General features: G+C 34.2%; 1 protein-coding gene across 2 annotated transcripts in view; it reads left to right on the top strand.

Annotated features, from left to right (window-relative positions):
• tsl (membrane-attack complex domain containing protein torso-like) overlaps positions 1-16,337 on the top strand; it is a 219,484-nt gene that overhangs the window by 22,761 nt on the left and 180,386 nt on the right. Inside the window, exon 1 of one of the 2 annotated variants that reach the window (XM_072530022.1) lies at positions 2,474-2,521. The exons of the other annotated variant lie outside the window; for it this stretch is intronic. Coding sequence (XP_072386123.1) covers positions 2,489-2,521 — 33 coding nt within the window. The 5' untranslated portion in view covers positions 2,474-2,488. Of the gene's footprint in view, positions 1-2,473; positions 2,522-16,337 lie in introns of those variants that run through there. 2 annotated transcript variants of the gene reach the window in all.

Consider the following 16,337-nt stretch of genomic DNA (forward strand, 5'->3'; position numbering starts at 1 on the left):
GGTAATTGAATTTCATTACTTATTCTACAATTTTGCCGTCTATTTCTAGTTTGCATCTACGCGGGTCTTTACTGATCACTATACATTTAGCATATATATAGCATAGTATCGCGATTTTATGCACTCCCGTGTGTCCTATGTGGTATCCGTATCGTTTTCTTACTTCGTGAATTATTTGATTCATCACTATATTGAATAACAATGGGCTGAGAAAGTCTCCTTGGCGGATTCCTCCTTTTAGTTCTATGCATTCTGTTTCCCCTGTTGGCATTATAACTCTGGTCTTCTGGTTGTTGTTGTTCTTGTTAATTTCATTAATTGTCCTTATTATCTGATGGTCTATTTGTTCAGCTTGTAATAGATTTAAGATGTCATTTCGCTTCACCCTGTCAAAAGCACTTTTTAAATCTACAAAGAACATGTATGCTGGTTTTCCATATTTGATAGACTTCTCTATTATTTGTCTGATAATAAAAATTGCGTCTATTGTGCTGCGGTTTTTTTCGGAAGCCTTGTTGTTCATCTGTCATGTTCGCTTTTTCCTCGATTTTATCTTTTATGACTGCCGTCTTCCAATCTACTGAAAACCGTTTACCTGGACACATCAAATCGAGGTAATGTCTCACTTCTCTTGCATAATAGAATTGAGATATCACACTTCCGTTTTAACCATTGATTTATAAACAAGCTCAGACCAAAAAACTTAATGTTAAAGTTAAAGTAGGCATTAAATGATCAAGTTTTATGTTTTACTGTAATTGATAATTTACTTTTATCTAAGCAAACAAGAAAAATTTACCGTTTTAACGTCATATTTTCGATAGATCTCTTTAAAAATAGAAATAAATTATATCAAAATGTGTGAGCTTGAAAAACAAATATATAATAAACATTATTAAACGCTTTTGATGGAAAACGGGAGTCTACCAAATTATTTATGGTAGTCCATATTTACTTTTTTTCTAGATTTTTTATGTATCATCATCATCAGTGGCATTACAGTTCGTTATGAGCCAAAGCCTTCTTCAGAACAATCTTCCATTTGCCCCTGTCTCTGGTAACTCTTCTCCAAGCCATAATAGCACTTATTGGCAAGCACTTTACTTCTTTTAATTTCTTCGCTGATATTGTTGTCTTTGGTCAGCAGCGAGCCCAGGTAGACGAAGGTGTCCACACCTTTCAGTTCCAGATCATCAATTAATAGTCTATGTATCTGGTTGCCTGATCTAGTACAATACATATACTTGGTTTTCTGTGCGTTAATTTTTATCCCATTCTAAGTGCAGGCGTCTTCCTCGGCTGTGCTTGTCAGCCCGTGGTCTCCACTCAAGCAATTTTTTTGTCCATTTAAAAAATTACTTTTTTCCAAAAAAAAATACTTTTTCTAGTAAAGGTTAAATAAGAGACACGACAGTCCATCTCCCTGTCTCAGTCCATTTTTACAATGGAAGAGTCTGGAAAAGTCGTTTTGGATTCTGACTACACTCTCTACGCCTGTGAGTGTAAGTTCCGTTAGTTGAACAAGATGAAGCGGCATTTGAAATTCCACCATAGCCTGTAGAAGTTTTTGTCTATTGACTGAAATGTCTATGAAATGTCTAAATTTTGTCTATGCGGCTTTGAAATCCATGAATATGTGGTGGGTGTTGACTCCAAACTCAAGCGTTTTCTCAAGAATCTGCCTGACTGTGAAGATTTGATCCGTTGTTGATTTATTGGGTCGGAAACCGCACTGGTAGTTCCCAACTATTTGTTCAGCATAGGGAATCAATCTTTTGTACAATACGTTGGACAATACTTTATATGCCACGTTAAGTAGGGTGATGCCACTATAATTATCACACACCATCATATCTCCCTTTTTGTGAATAGGGTGCCATACACCTAATTTCCAGTCCGCTGGCGTTTCCTTCCGTTGCCAGATTTTGGTTACTAATTTATACATGTGTTTAAAAAGGGTGTCACCACCATTCTTAAAGAGTTCGGCAGGAAGATTATCCAAACCGGGAGCTTTGTTATTTTTCAGTTTTAAAATGGCTTCTCTAATTTCTTCTTCGGTGGGGGGCGGCTCTTGAGCTCTTGAGATTTTTTATGTATACGAAATATTTTTTGGATACTGATTGATACCTGCTGTAATTTAAATAAATAATATTTGGGAATAAACTAAAAATTGCAAATTAAAGTTCTATATGACGTTTCAATTCGTACAAAGAAAATTGAAAACGACACAAAGCAACAGTTTTGGTGGAATGGAACAAAAAATTCCTTTCTTCGTGGTGGAATTAATTCGAATCTCTCGGATTCCTCTAAAAATGGAAGTTGTTCAAAAACATTTTTTTGAATCTCAGCATAATGCGTCTTGTTTGCTTCTTTGGGTTGAGATACTTGGTAATAAGGATCATTGACATTGATGTCAGCACTTGGCTATCTTTATAAAACAATTTTGTTGTGTTTTTTAATCTCTTAAATTCCTCAGTGGTATTTTATCATGAAGACAATAAAACCAAAGCTGCTTTTAGAGGTGAGTTTTTTGCATTTTTTATATACAGGGTGTTCCAAGATGTATTTCGAACAGTTTGTAATGGAGGAAGTAATAAATATTTTAGGTAAGAAAATAAATGGATCAATTGGACCTGTAATACTATCATCTGAGGTTTACTTGAGATCTATGACGTTATCACAGACTTTGTGATCTCATCCTAATGAAAGAAACTAAATAGATAAGTGCATGTTTTAGTATACATCTTCTTTTTATGTAGACTATGTCTGTTTTTCAATGTGCCTCCAAGTTGCCGTTCCATCATTTTCGTGGTGTTCCTACTGAGCGTCTTCCCATTGGAGAACCGTCTCTTGTCGTCTTTACTAATGTATTTGATGTTGTTTGGCTTATATGATCTTTCTGCCCTTCTATTTTTCCTTGCATCTACGTCGTATATCTGTACTTCTAGCTCTGTCCCATAGTGTCTTACTATCAATTTTTCAAGTGTTTTCATCTCTTCTATTTCTAACATCATTTTTTATCCTCATGTGTCAGGTCGTGTTTCTGCCGCGTTATGTCATTATTGGTCTGATGACTGTTTTGTAAAGGTTAGCATATTAGACTCCACAAAAAACACATTAAAACATGTTTTTATAACATGGGTGTAAAAGCCCGACCATTTGGATGTAGCTAAAGCGGTTAAAATTATTTAAATTTTTAAAATTGTTGAAAAATTTAAATTTAAAATTACTGTATCGAAGCAATATAATGTTGAAATTGTCTGAAGTTCAAAACAAGGTTCATTTAACAAATTATATCTAAAACAAGTATTCAAATTCTTATCTATATTATATATATATATATATATATATATATATATATATATATATATATATATATATATATATATATATATATATATATATATATATATATATATATATATATATATATATATATATACAGTGTGTCAATTTTAAAACTTAACATGGGCTATATCTCACGAACAAAAGCCGATATCGAAAAATGCTTGAAACAGTTTCTAACCGCTCGGTTATCAACCCCCTAGGCCCCACCAACCACAACCAAATAAGTGGCAAAACCCTACTTGTGATAGATCATTGAAAAGTCTATAAAAAATCCTATCCAATGGTATAAATAATAATTATACAGGGTGAAGCAATAACTGTGAAACTTTGGCAAAACTGAAAAATTTAATGAGGTTGTTGTTGAGTTGTTTAAACAATGATTACAGGGTGTTAATATCAGCCGGCTTACTATGAATTTTGTATTTATAATGCTATCTCCCGGACTATTATTTTTAATGATACGTGCTCGTCAGAATTTTTTTTGTTAAATAAAAACTTAATTTGCCGTTGAAAACATGTTTTTTTAGGTTCTGTCAGATTCAATAATTTTTGGTTTATTTGAGAATTTTGAATGTCATTAGTTTTCATTTGTACAATCGGTACTGTCATTCAGCTGTAGTTGTCACGATGGTTTACAGTATACCTGAACGCGTGGAGATCATTTTCATATTTGCCTCCCAGAACCAGTGTTATTTACGAACAGCTCAAATTTTCCATGAAAGGCATCCAGACAAAAATGTAAGTCACGCGTACGTCCGCGATTTAGTTGAGTTTAGAGAAACGGGGTCAATGCAAAATAAAAAAAGGGATGCCCCAAGATTACTGAATGAAGCATTCCAAATTAAGGTTCTTGGAAATTTTGCAATAAAGCTTACTGCATCAACACGTCAAGTATCTGCAATGACAGGACTTTCACATCAGGAGATGACAGGAGATGAGGATGACAGGATTCGGTTAGAAAGGTGTTGAAATTACATAAGTTTCACCCGTACAAAACACAAACTCTTCAAGAATTAGGCGATGATGATCCAGACCGACGAATTGAGTTTTGTGAACTCATGACTAAAAGAATTCGCGTTGAACCGAGAATGTTAAAAAATATTTGTTTCACTGATGAATGTACTTTTATGCTGAATGGTAATGTAAATAAACAAAACTGTCGGTACTGGATGGATGGATGTTAGTAAGCAAAACCCAACAACCACCACAGCAACTGATATTAGACAATGAAAGAATTGAACACGTGGATTCGTACATCTACTTGGGAACAACAGTTAACTCAAATTGGGATCAAGCGAAGGAAATACGTATAAGAGTAGAAAAGACAAGAGCATCGTTCACTAGCATGAAGCAAATTTTCACCTCTAAAAGCCTCACCCTACCTCTCAAAATTCGACTTCTGAAATGTTATGTATTCCCGGTTTTGTTATATGGAATGGAGGCGTGGACAATGACCGCAACATTGATGAAAAAAGTAGAGGCCTTCGAAATGTGGGCTTACCGACGTATATTACGTATATCCTGGACTGAGCACGTGACCAACGAAGAGGTACTACGCCGGATAGGTAAAGAGAGAGAGGTAGGAATAAGTATAAAGAAAAGAAAGTTGGAATACTTGGGTCACGTTATGAGACATAATAAATATAGAGTACTACAACTGATCGTTCAAGGGAAAATAGACAGCAGAAGGGGTCCAGGGAGGAGAAGACACTCGTGGCTCCAAAACTTGCGGCAATGGTTCGGATTATCATCTGCTGAACTATTCAGATCTGCCGTAAACAAAGTCAGAATAGCCATATTGATTGCCAACGTTCGGAACGGACAAGGCACATGAAGAAGAATTCGGTACTGGAGTGATGCGAACCCGCATCGTTCATACCAGGCAATTTAAGTGGTGACGTTTATCTCGATATGCGGGAAAACACCATCTAACCTTTAATTGTACATGAATTGGAGAACCAAAGGGACAATCAAGGCAACCTAGCTCTAATCCGAACAAATGGATTGGAAGGAGAGGTCCTATTGAGGGGCCAGCAAGGTCACCAGACTTACCACCACCTGAGTTTTCTCTATGGGGTTACCTCAAGTCAATTGTTTATAAAACTCAACCAGCGTCACTTGGAGAATTGCGAGAAAAAATTACGCAAGCATGTCGCGCTATTACTAGAACAACATTTGCCAAAGTTCGTGTGGAATTTGAAAATAGGCTGCATTATTGTTTACAAAACAACGGAATCCACTTTAAACATTTACTTAATTGACATTTTTAACAAATTAGTAGTGTTTTGTATAAAACTTAAGAGGTCGCTGGTTAAATGATATTAGATAAATAATAATAAAGAAAAAATGCAATATTTTGTTTCTAAATAAATTAGCGAAAGATAGCAAATACAACTGTGAATAAATTACGATATTAACTGGCCTTACTCATTATTGTTGTCTGTACAAAGAATATAGACTCACCTTTTGAAATATTGATGTCGTAAGATTCTTAGCCAATGGAATCTCGTTGGTACCACGTCGGGACGCCCGGGAACGCCGAGGCTCGATAGCACGAAAACCGATCAAAACTAGGTCCGTTTCTACCGAGGTGGTCGGTAGCAAGAAGGTATACCCATAAATAACTCTATTGTATTGCGATTTTGAGTGGCGATAATTTAAGTTAATTGTGACCGTAATACAATACTGTACTCTTGTTTGTATTGGCGACACAAAAATAACAAAATCAAAAAAGTCAAATTCTCCATACTTAAACATAATAAATGAGATAGCAAGTTTAACAATTTTACGAAATAACAGGAAGCAATATATTTTAACAAAGTCGTTAGAATACAGCATTGAATTGGATCACATTATAGTACACTAAAAAACATTAATAGTAAAAATATGAAAAGAAATAGTACATAGTCGCTACATTGCGTCTATACGAAGCCATGTTATAGTTGCTTCCTAAGACAGAGAAGAATTATTTCACGTTCAAAGCGCTTGCGAAAGCCGTTCTGATGATGCCTATTGGGCTGAAATACGTATAAACGGATGCGCAAGCTCCCTATACGTGAAATAAAATCTTAACTGTCTTTTCCTTGTTATTTCGATATACTCTGTACGAGTACTAGAAACCAATTCGCTAAGAATTTTGCTTAGTTGAAGAGATATGTTGTGGAATGCAATTTTTAGATTCCCCATGTCTCTCTTAACACCTTTATCAACGTCTGTTTTTGCCTTGCAATTCTTAGAAGGCACAGATTAAAGCGGAATTCTTGAATTTGGTTTCGAAAATTAGTCTACGATTTTATTATCAGATGTCGCTACATTGCGTCTATACGAAGCCATGTTATAGTTGCTTCCTAAGACAGAGAAGAATTATTTCACGTTCAGAGCGCTTGCGAAAGCCGTTCTGATGATGCCTATTGGGCTGAAATACGTATAAACGGATGCGCAAGCTCCCTATACGTGAAATAAAATCTTAACTGTCTTTTCCTTGTTATTTCGATATACTCTGTACGAGTACTAGAAACCAATTCGCTAAGAATTTTGCTTAGTTGAAGAGATATGTTGTGGAATGCAATTTTTAGATTCCCCATGTCTCTCTTAACACCTTTATCAACGTCTGTTTTTGCCTTGCAATTCTTAGAAGGCACAGATTAAAGCGGAATTCTTGAATTTGGTTTCGAAAATTAGTCTACGATTTTATTATCAGATGTCGCTACATTGCGTCTATACGAAGCCATGTTATAGTTGCTTCCTAAGACAGAGAAGAATTATTTCACGTTCAGAGCGCTTGCGAAAGCCGTTCTGATGATGCCTATTGGGCTGAAATACGTATAAACGGATGCGCAAGCTCCCTATACGTGAAATAAAATCTTAACTGTCTTTTCCTTGTTATTTCGATATACTCTGTACGAGTACTAGAAACCAATTCGCTAAGAATTTTGCTTAGTTGAAGAGATATGTTGTGGAATGCAATTTTTAGATTCCCCATGTCTCTCTTAACACCTTTATCAACGTCTGTTTTTGCCTTGCAATTCTTAGAAGGCACAGATTAAAGCGGAATTCTTGAATTTGGTTTCGAAAATTAGTCTACGATTTTATTATCAGATGTCGCTACATTGCGTCTATACGAAGCCATGTTATAGTTGCTTCCTAAGACAGAGAAGAATTATTTCACGTTCAGAGCGCTTGCGAAAGCCGTTCTGATGATGCCTATTGGGCTGAAATACGTATAAACGGATGCGCAAGCTCCCTATACGTGAAATAAAATCTTAACTGTCTTTTCCTTGTTATTTCGATATACTCTGTACGAGTACTAGAAACCAATTCGCTAAGAATTTTGCTTAGTTGAAGAGATATGTTGTGGAATGCAATTTTTAGATTCCCCATGTCTCTCTTAACACCTTTATCAACGTCTGTTTTTGCCTTGCAATTCTTAGAAGGCACAGATTAAAGCGGAATTCTTGAATTTGGTTTCGAAAATTAGTCTACGATTTTATTATCAGATGTCGCTACATTGCGTCTATACGAAGCCATGTTATAGTTGCTTCCTAAGACAGAGAAGAATTATTTCACGTTCAGAGCGCTTGCGAAAGCCGTTCTGATGATGCCTATTGGGCTGAAATACGTATAAACGGATGCGCAAGCTCCCTATACGTGAAATAAAATCTTAACTGTCTTTTCCTTGTTAAATAGTACATACTTTCCCAAACAAGTAGTTCAACAAAGACCTCATTAAATTTTTCATTTAAGCCAAAGTTTCACAATTATTGCTTCATCCTGTATAATTACTATTTATATCATTGCATAGCATTTTTATAGTTTTTTTAATGATGTGTCACAAGTAGGGGTTTCCAATTTAAACTTTTTTGGTTGTGGTGAGAGGGGACTAGGAGGTTGATGGGGGTTCTCTTTCATGTCATTTTAGTTACTTACTATCCTAGAAACAATGTCAAGTATTTTTCGATATCAGCTCTTGTTCGTGAGATATAGCCCATTGTAAGTTTTAAAATTGACACACTGTATAAAAAAGAAACTTTACTGTAATGTTTTCAAGTATGATATTTAAGTGGAATAAAATTGTACCTATCTCTTGATCAGAAATGTACAAATTTTAAGTAAAATTTTTTAACATTTCTTGTTTTAAAGCAGAATAACTTAAATGATTAATTAAAAATTTATATAAATTGCAATTGAGATTAAGTTGTGTGTTTAAGCGACAATCAGGGTTCAATTTCATTTCTTTGGATATCTCAAGATATTCTAAAAAAATTTATTTCTCTAAAATTTTCATTTGGAATGTTATGTAAAATTTTATTATTCTTTGAAGGAGAAAAATAATGATTATTAAATTTGATGTGAAGTCCAAAGTTTAATTTTTCTGTGTTATTAGGATATTCTTTGATTCTGAGCTAGGCTTCGCATTGTTTTACCCACATAAGTCATGTTTTAATCCCCATAAGACAGTTTATATAAATAAATAGATCTTGTGAAAATCAAACGAATGTATTATACATATTATACATATTATAAAACAGACGAAGTAAATAATGATACGTTTAAGGTTATATTCGTAAAAAGCTGAGAAAATGACGCTAATCTTTAAATAATTCCTTTTGTTCTTCCTTTTAAGGTCAGAAACAGATAAGTCATCCTTCTCCGCTTTCAAAATCTATCATCATCCAAAATCTCCTTCCACCCGCTCTTTTTAGCCAATCATCTTTTCGTATTTAAGAAACCAACTTTCCAATTTCTCAAAATTTTTTTATTATTTTCTGTTTTCGATAAACAAAATAAACAATAGACCTCACAAATTACCTTCCTACAAATTACCAGAGTTTTTAACTTTAAAGCCAGCCACAAAAAACAATACCACCAGTTAATCGTATATATCCTGTACAATCTCTCGTTTTCAATCAAGATGCCCATATTGCAGCACTTTCTTCTTTACACTGGGAGCGTCTCGTTCAGATACATTTTGAAGAGTGTATGTGCTATGCATCAATCTCGCTTTAGACCCATTACTTCTGCTTTTCGAGTTTTTAGAGTTCGTATTGCATCTTAGACTTTCTGTACTATTGTTTCATAATTTTCGTCGTATTCCACTTCATATGTTCATATGTTGTTGTAATTTTGTTCTTAAACTTCGGTCTTGTTTCAGTCAGAATTTGTAAGTAATATTTGATCCAAGATCTTTCTTCTATTAAATCTATTCTACTTGCTTCTTTTCTGTTTGTTCTCAGGTTTTTTACGTTGCTTTGCTACGTTTTTCTAATGCCAATAAAATTATGTTGATTTTATGTTTTACTGTCTGTATATTCCATGTTCCCATATTTATTAACCGTTTTTTTATTTGTTGCTTACTATTAGATCCGTCCGTATATCCGAAGAGATGTTTAGGCTTTTCAGCTGGTTGGATTTTTACGTATGGCAAGGAGCTAGCCTCCAGGTAAAACTCACCTATTTTATTCGAATTTGGGAACGGCAGCAATACTACGTACTGCTCAATACATCCAATTATATTACAAGGGGATTTAAAAATGTATTATATAAAAATATAATAGATTGAATAAAAACTTACCAAGTGTTGGCAGATTTCTGCAACTAAAAAATTTAAAAATTTTAGTATTAAGAGCATCTAGCACATTCTGTTTAAAATATAAAACTAAAATAATAGAACGAAAATTAAATAAAAAATTTGTTAAAATCTTTTATAAAAGGTATATAAATTGAAAAGCAGTAGAGATGGATGCAATGAGAAGATCTTTAGGTATTTCCAGACGAGACCGAATCAGAAATGATGTAATAAAACAACGTATGGGAATAGAAGGAAATATAACTCAAGATATAGAGAAGAAACAATTAAGGTGGTATGGGCATGTTCAACGGATGCCAGCATCAAGACTCCCCAAAAAAGTAATAGAATGGCAACCGATAGGTCGACGGAAAAGAGGAAGACCCAGATTAGAATGGCAACACGGCGTAAACAAGTCCATGAGCGAAAGAAATTTAACAACAAACGACTGCGAAGATAGGAAGAGATGGTGTTTAGGTATCGGACAACGTCGAAAGACGTTCTAAACCGATGTATATATATATATATATATATATATATATATATATATATATATATATATATATATATAAATTAAAAAACCCAATCGGGCTATGTCATGAAGACAAAACGTTTTCGGAAACCATGTTCCATCATCAGTGTCTAGGTGTACATGTTTTGAGCCACTAAATATCTGGTTAAAAACCCGTTAAAAGTTATAGGTTACAATTTAGTTTACATTATTTAGTTTTATATATTAGGATGTTGGATTAGGATATAAAATATAAGACTAAATAATGTTAACTAAATTGTAACCTATAACTTTTAACGGGTTTTTACCCAGATATTTAGTGGCTCAAAACATGTACACCTAGACATTGATGATGGAACATGGTTTCCGAAAACGTTTTGTCTTCATTACATAGCCCGATTTGGTTTTTTAATTTATATACCTTTTATAAAGGATTTTAACAATTTTTTTTGTGATACATGGTATACAGCCAGCTACAGGAACTTAGTTTCCTTGTGAAAATCAAATAATATAATAAAAAAGGATAGTTGATACTACACTTATAACAAAAAGAAAACTTCTTCTAAATCTTCTAGAGATTTTCTGCCTATTGCCTATTTCACAAGTTTGGCCAACCAGGATGTACGTCTACATCCAGGGCCTCTCTTACTCTCAATCTTGCCTTGTAGAATCAATTGTAAAAGTCGAAATTTATTATTATGCATGATGTGGCCGAAGTAAGCCAATTTTCTGTTCTTAACAGTGTTAATAATTTCTTTGTCTTTTCTTAGCGTCTGGAGGAGGAAAGGAAAACTGTGGAGATTTAAAAAAAATAGAAAAATTGCTGTGTCAATATAATCCATAAATCAAAAGGGAATGAATGGCAAAACGAAAAAAATGGCAAATATGGGCAGGATAGGATAATAAATAATCAGACTTTCTTCATAAAGTACACCTTGTCAGTCCACTTAAACCTTAATCATAAGACAACTAAAAAACAATTGATATTAATCATTTAATTATAACAGATTTGAGGAAATGTCACATCCTTTAAGTAAATAAATTGCGTAAAAACTATCTAAACGAACTATTGTTTACCTTATCATTTATTAAGGTGTTAATGTTTGATTGTATAAATTATCGATTTCTCCATGTATGCACTAACAATTACGTAATCTATAATTTGTTGTACATCCGTCCTCGTATTTAATGAACCTTGAAATTTATAAATGAAGAATCGGTATCTTAACAATTTAATAATAGCTGTACAACGGCTTTATACTTGTACAAAACACAAATATATCCGAGAGGTTGGAGGTATTACACAAGGCACGGACTAATTTTTAACGTACTCATTTTAAATTGTTGTAGAACGTATAAATTCGATTGTCTTCTAATTCCCAGTATATGTCTCTATACCCCCAGAAATTCTAGTTTCTGGGAAATTCCCAGAAATTCTAAAAAGTTATTTTTTATCTCTTCTATTTCTACAATATTTGTTGCGACTGTTATCAAAATTAAGTTATTTATAGTAAGACACCGTTTACGTAACAATAAACTCATTTAAACAACCGTATTTTCAAGAATTTAGAAGGTAAGGCCTATTGGTAGAAAAATAAAATTAGAACGGATGGTCTTGTCCATTTCTTATATTTTGATAATATTGAAAATAAACAAATACACTCATGGACACAAATATCGAATATTTTGGAATTTTCAAATTTTTGTTTTTTCAAAATAAATTCTGGTCAATTAAGTATTGTGAAGAAGAGTTTATTTTAACAATGTTTAATGAACAATTTTAAGTTTTTATGCGGAGAAAATTTCGAAAAAAAAAGAATGCTTAATATTAGGTAAATAAGGTTATTTTACTCTAAACTTATAATGCTAATTTAAATTGCTTAAACAAGACTTTTTAACAGAAAGAAGTACATCATCAGTAACGAGTATTCTTCCCTCTAACTGTTATTACTGCTTGCATCTTGTAACGAGATTTCTTTGTCGTGTGCGGCGTTTTAGCTGACCACACATGTGCTCTATTGGATTTAAATCCGGGCTGACCGGTGGCCAATCCAATCTTCGAATTGGGACCTTATCAGAAGATCTTTCAGAGATGAGATGGACGAAGCAATGAGTAGAAGAAACCTACAGGAAGGGGACTGGCTAAACAGGAAAAATTGGAGAAAACGGTTGAGTGAAGGAATACAGTGAAAACTGTGGAAATCCTTGTAAATATATATATATATATATATCACGATAATTACTCACTATGGCAGCGGCATGTGGTTAAGCATTATCGTGCATTAACATGAATCTGTCATATCCAATATAACCGAGATATGGCAAAACATGATCTTGCAGGATGTTTTAAACGTAAGAGTCACCAGTCATCCATCCAATCACTTCCACAAGTGCGGTGGGTTTCTCCGAACTAATACCTTTTCAAAGCATTATGCCACCACCTCCAAAACTAACGGTATGGGCGAGATTGCAGGTGGCGAATCGTTCTTCAACTCTTCTGTAGACGTGATTTCGACCATCTGGCTTCCATAATAAGATTCTGGTCTCACCAGGACAAAGAACATTTTTCCAGTTATCGATGTTCCACTGAATATGTATTCTTGCAAATTCTAAACGACGAGCTTAACGGTTGTGGAAAAGACGTGGAACTTTGGCAGGGCATCTGATCTTCAAGTTTTGCTTCTTTTAGTCTTCGTCTAACTATTTCTGAACTCACATTAACTTGTCTAACATTTAGTAGCTTATTTCTGAGGTGCATCGATGTCAATGAGTGCTTTTGTGTATAATTAAGAACCAAAAACGGTCATCAAATGCGGTTGTGCACCTTGGGCGTCCTTGACCAGGCCTTCGTACAAAATTTCCTGTTTCGCGGTACCTTTTTAAAGTATTTGAAACTGACTTCTCCTAAGACGTCGTGCGATATATTTTTGTGTATATCCTTCCTAGTACAAAATTATAATCTGTGCTACTTGGGCTTCATCGCAATATCGAATTGGTGGCATACTTGTTTAAAACTTAGTTGAATCAAAACAACATTTAATTAAACTTAATAAATTAAACTAAAAATAACCGAATTAGTATAATTTTTCATTTACGCCAAAAAGTTTTTTTGTGATAAAATATATGCATGACACTAAACGTTGAATAAACGTCAAAATAAACATCAAAATATTATTTCAAACCAATTGAGTACAAGAGCCTACTATATAAGTATCATCAGTAATCTAAAATTATTTTAAAATGATAGTGAATCCAAAAAAAATTGAAAAATTACAAAATATTCGATATTTTTGTCCATGAGTGTACTTTCACCTGTATCACTTTATTTAAATTTTAATGATAAATTTTACAATGACAAAAACATAATGTGAAAATCATGTAAGATTTAACCATGATTTTTTGTGCTGTATTTGGCTGGTTTATTTAGTAGTTGTTTTTATGTTTGTCGTACAAATCCGTAAAATCGCACTCGAATGCTGATCTGTGTGATGAAAATATTATTTATTTATTTTTTGTTTGTTTTGTTTGCTGATAATTAATAAGTACAGTCAAAAAATGTTATTTATTTTTAGCAAACCGATTTGGTTTATCAACATTCAATGTCAAAGTACTATAAAATTTAATAAGAACATTGTTTAGTACGTTCTGAATGTCACCTGAAAATGAATGAATGAAATGAAAATCTTAGTTTTTCAGGAATCTAGAAATTATAAAATTGGTATTGAACTGATAGCATAACTGCTATCAGTTTTTATAACTTAACTGCATCGACATAACTTCTACAACGTTTTTAGATATCAGTTTTAAGGCCGGTTTTCACGCTACGTCTTATTGTACGTTTTGTTGGATAGGACAAATCCTATACAATAAAACGTGGCATGTAAACAGCAAAACTTACGTCTTGTCGAATCGAAATGAAATCCAAGGTCAGATCGTAGAAATGATGGGACAAGCGTAGTTTTGCGAGAACTGATAGGATAAAACGTTACGTGAAAATACATGTTCAGACAAGTCGTCCGATCTTGACTTATTTGACCACTAGTTCCACTGCAGTTCGTTTCATTTTTTCCAAAAAAAGCCTAATAATGTCAGATTTGCGGCAATGCACCCACGATTTTCTCGGGGAATTTATTGAATTGTATAAAAGTTTTTAAGTAGTTATGTTTTAAAACCAAGTAGATTGCATTACAGGTTTCAGGAATTATTTGGCTTAACGCTGGTTTGGATATTATGATTGTGAACTCCAAGTCCTTGAGGCTGCGTCATGTTGGAAGATATCCAAGAGTTGCTGTGAGTCTTTCATGGGGTGTAATGGCTTTTCTCATGAGGTGTCTTATTTCAATATATATGGTGTTACCAACTCTAGCAATTGACAATAGGCTGAGGTGTTCATTCGCAAATAATTGCGCTAGTCATCTGGTTCGCCTCTTTTAGTAACGAGACGTGGGAATACTGGCTTCTTTTTAGAAGCCCATCTTGTCTTTTCGCTCTTCATCCCCTTTTTCCTCAGTCGTAGTATCTTTAGAGTTGAAAAAATAAAAGAAAGCAGCCGTGTTTCCTCCACAACAAAAAAAACACTAAACAAACTTCACACAACTCAAGACTCTGAATTAGAAATGAGGTAGAAAACGGAAGGAAAAACGTAGTGTGTATACACTGGACAAAACGTACATTTTGTCGTACGTTCTATATGACCCACAAAACGTACAATAAGACGTAGTGTGAAAACGGGCCTTTACTTGAAAATACATGTTTAGACAAGTCGTCCGATCTTGACTTATTTGACGACTAGTTCCAGTGCAGTTCTTTTCATTTTTCCCAAAAAAAGCCTAATAATGTCAGATTTGCGGCAATGCACCCACGATTTTCTCGGGGAATTTATTGAATTGTATAAAACTTTTTAATTAGTTATGTTTTAAAACCAAGTAGATTGCATTACAGGTTTCAGGAATTATTTGGCTTAACGCTGGTTTGGATATTATGATTGTGAACTCCAAGTCCTTGACGCTGCGTCCTGTTGTAAGATATCTGAGAGTTGCTGTGAGTCTTTCATGGGGTGTAATGGCTTTTCTCATGAGGTGTCTTATTTCAATATATATGGTGTTACCAACTCTAGCAATTGACAATAGGCTGAGGTGTTCATTCGCAAATAATTGCGCTAGTCATCTGGTTCGCCTCTTTTAGTAACGAGACGTGGGAATACTGGCTTCTTTTTAGAAGCCCACTCTCTTGACCATCTTGTCTTTTCCCTCTTCATCCCCTTTTTCCTCAGTCGTAGTATCTTTATAGTTGAAAAAATAAAAGAAAGCAGCCGTGTTTCCTCCATAATAAAAAAAAACACTAAACAAACTTCACACAACTCAAGACTCTGAATTAGAAATGAGGTAGAAAACGGAAGGAAAAACGTAGTGTGTATTTCTTCTTCTTCTAATGGCGCTACAACCCTTTGTGAGTCTTGGCCTGCTTAACAATGTTCTTCCATTCTGCCCTGTCGGATACTTTCCTTCGCCACTGCCTGATGTTCATGGTTTTAAGATCCCTCTCTACGTCGTCTATCCATCTTTTACGGGGCCTTCCTCTTGTTCTGTTTCCTTGGGGCTTCCATCTCTGGACTACTTTTACAGCTTGATTATCTGGCATTCTTTCTAGGTGACCAAGCCAGTTTAGTCTTTGTGTATACACTGTAGTATACAACAGTGTATACAACGTAGTGTGTATACACTGGACAAAACGTACATTTTGTCGTACGTTTTATATGACCCACAAAACGTACAATAAGACATAGTGTGAAAACGGTCCTTTAGTCTGCATATCAGATGATAGTTTGTAATTTCCTTAAAAGCTCATATTCAGCAGGCGTTACTCAGAAATTTAATTAGTCAAAAATCCAAAGTATTTTCCCTACCGATGATC

This window comes from Diabrotica undecimpunctata, chromosome 4 (genome assembly GCF_040954645.1).
Source record: "Diabrotica undecimpunctata isolate CICGRU chromosome 4, icDiaUnde3, whole genome shotgun sequence".
Taxonomy (NCBI): domain Eukaryota; kingdom Metazoa; phylum Arthropoda; class Insecta; order Coleoptera; family Chrysomelidae; genus Diabrotica; species Diabrotica undecimpunctata.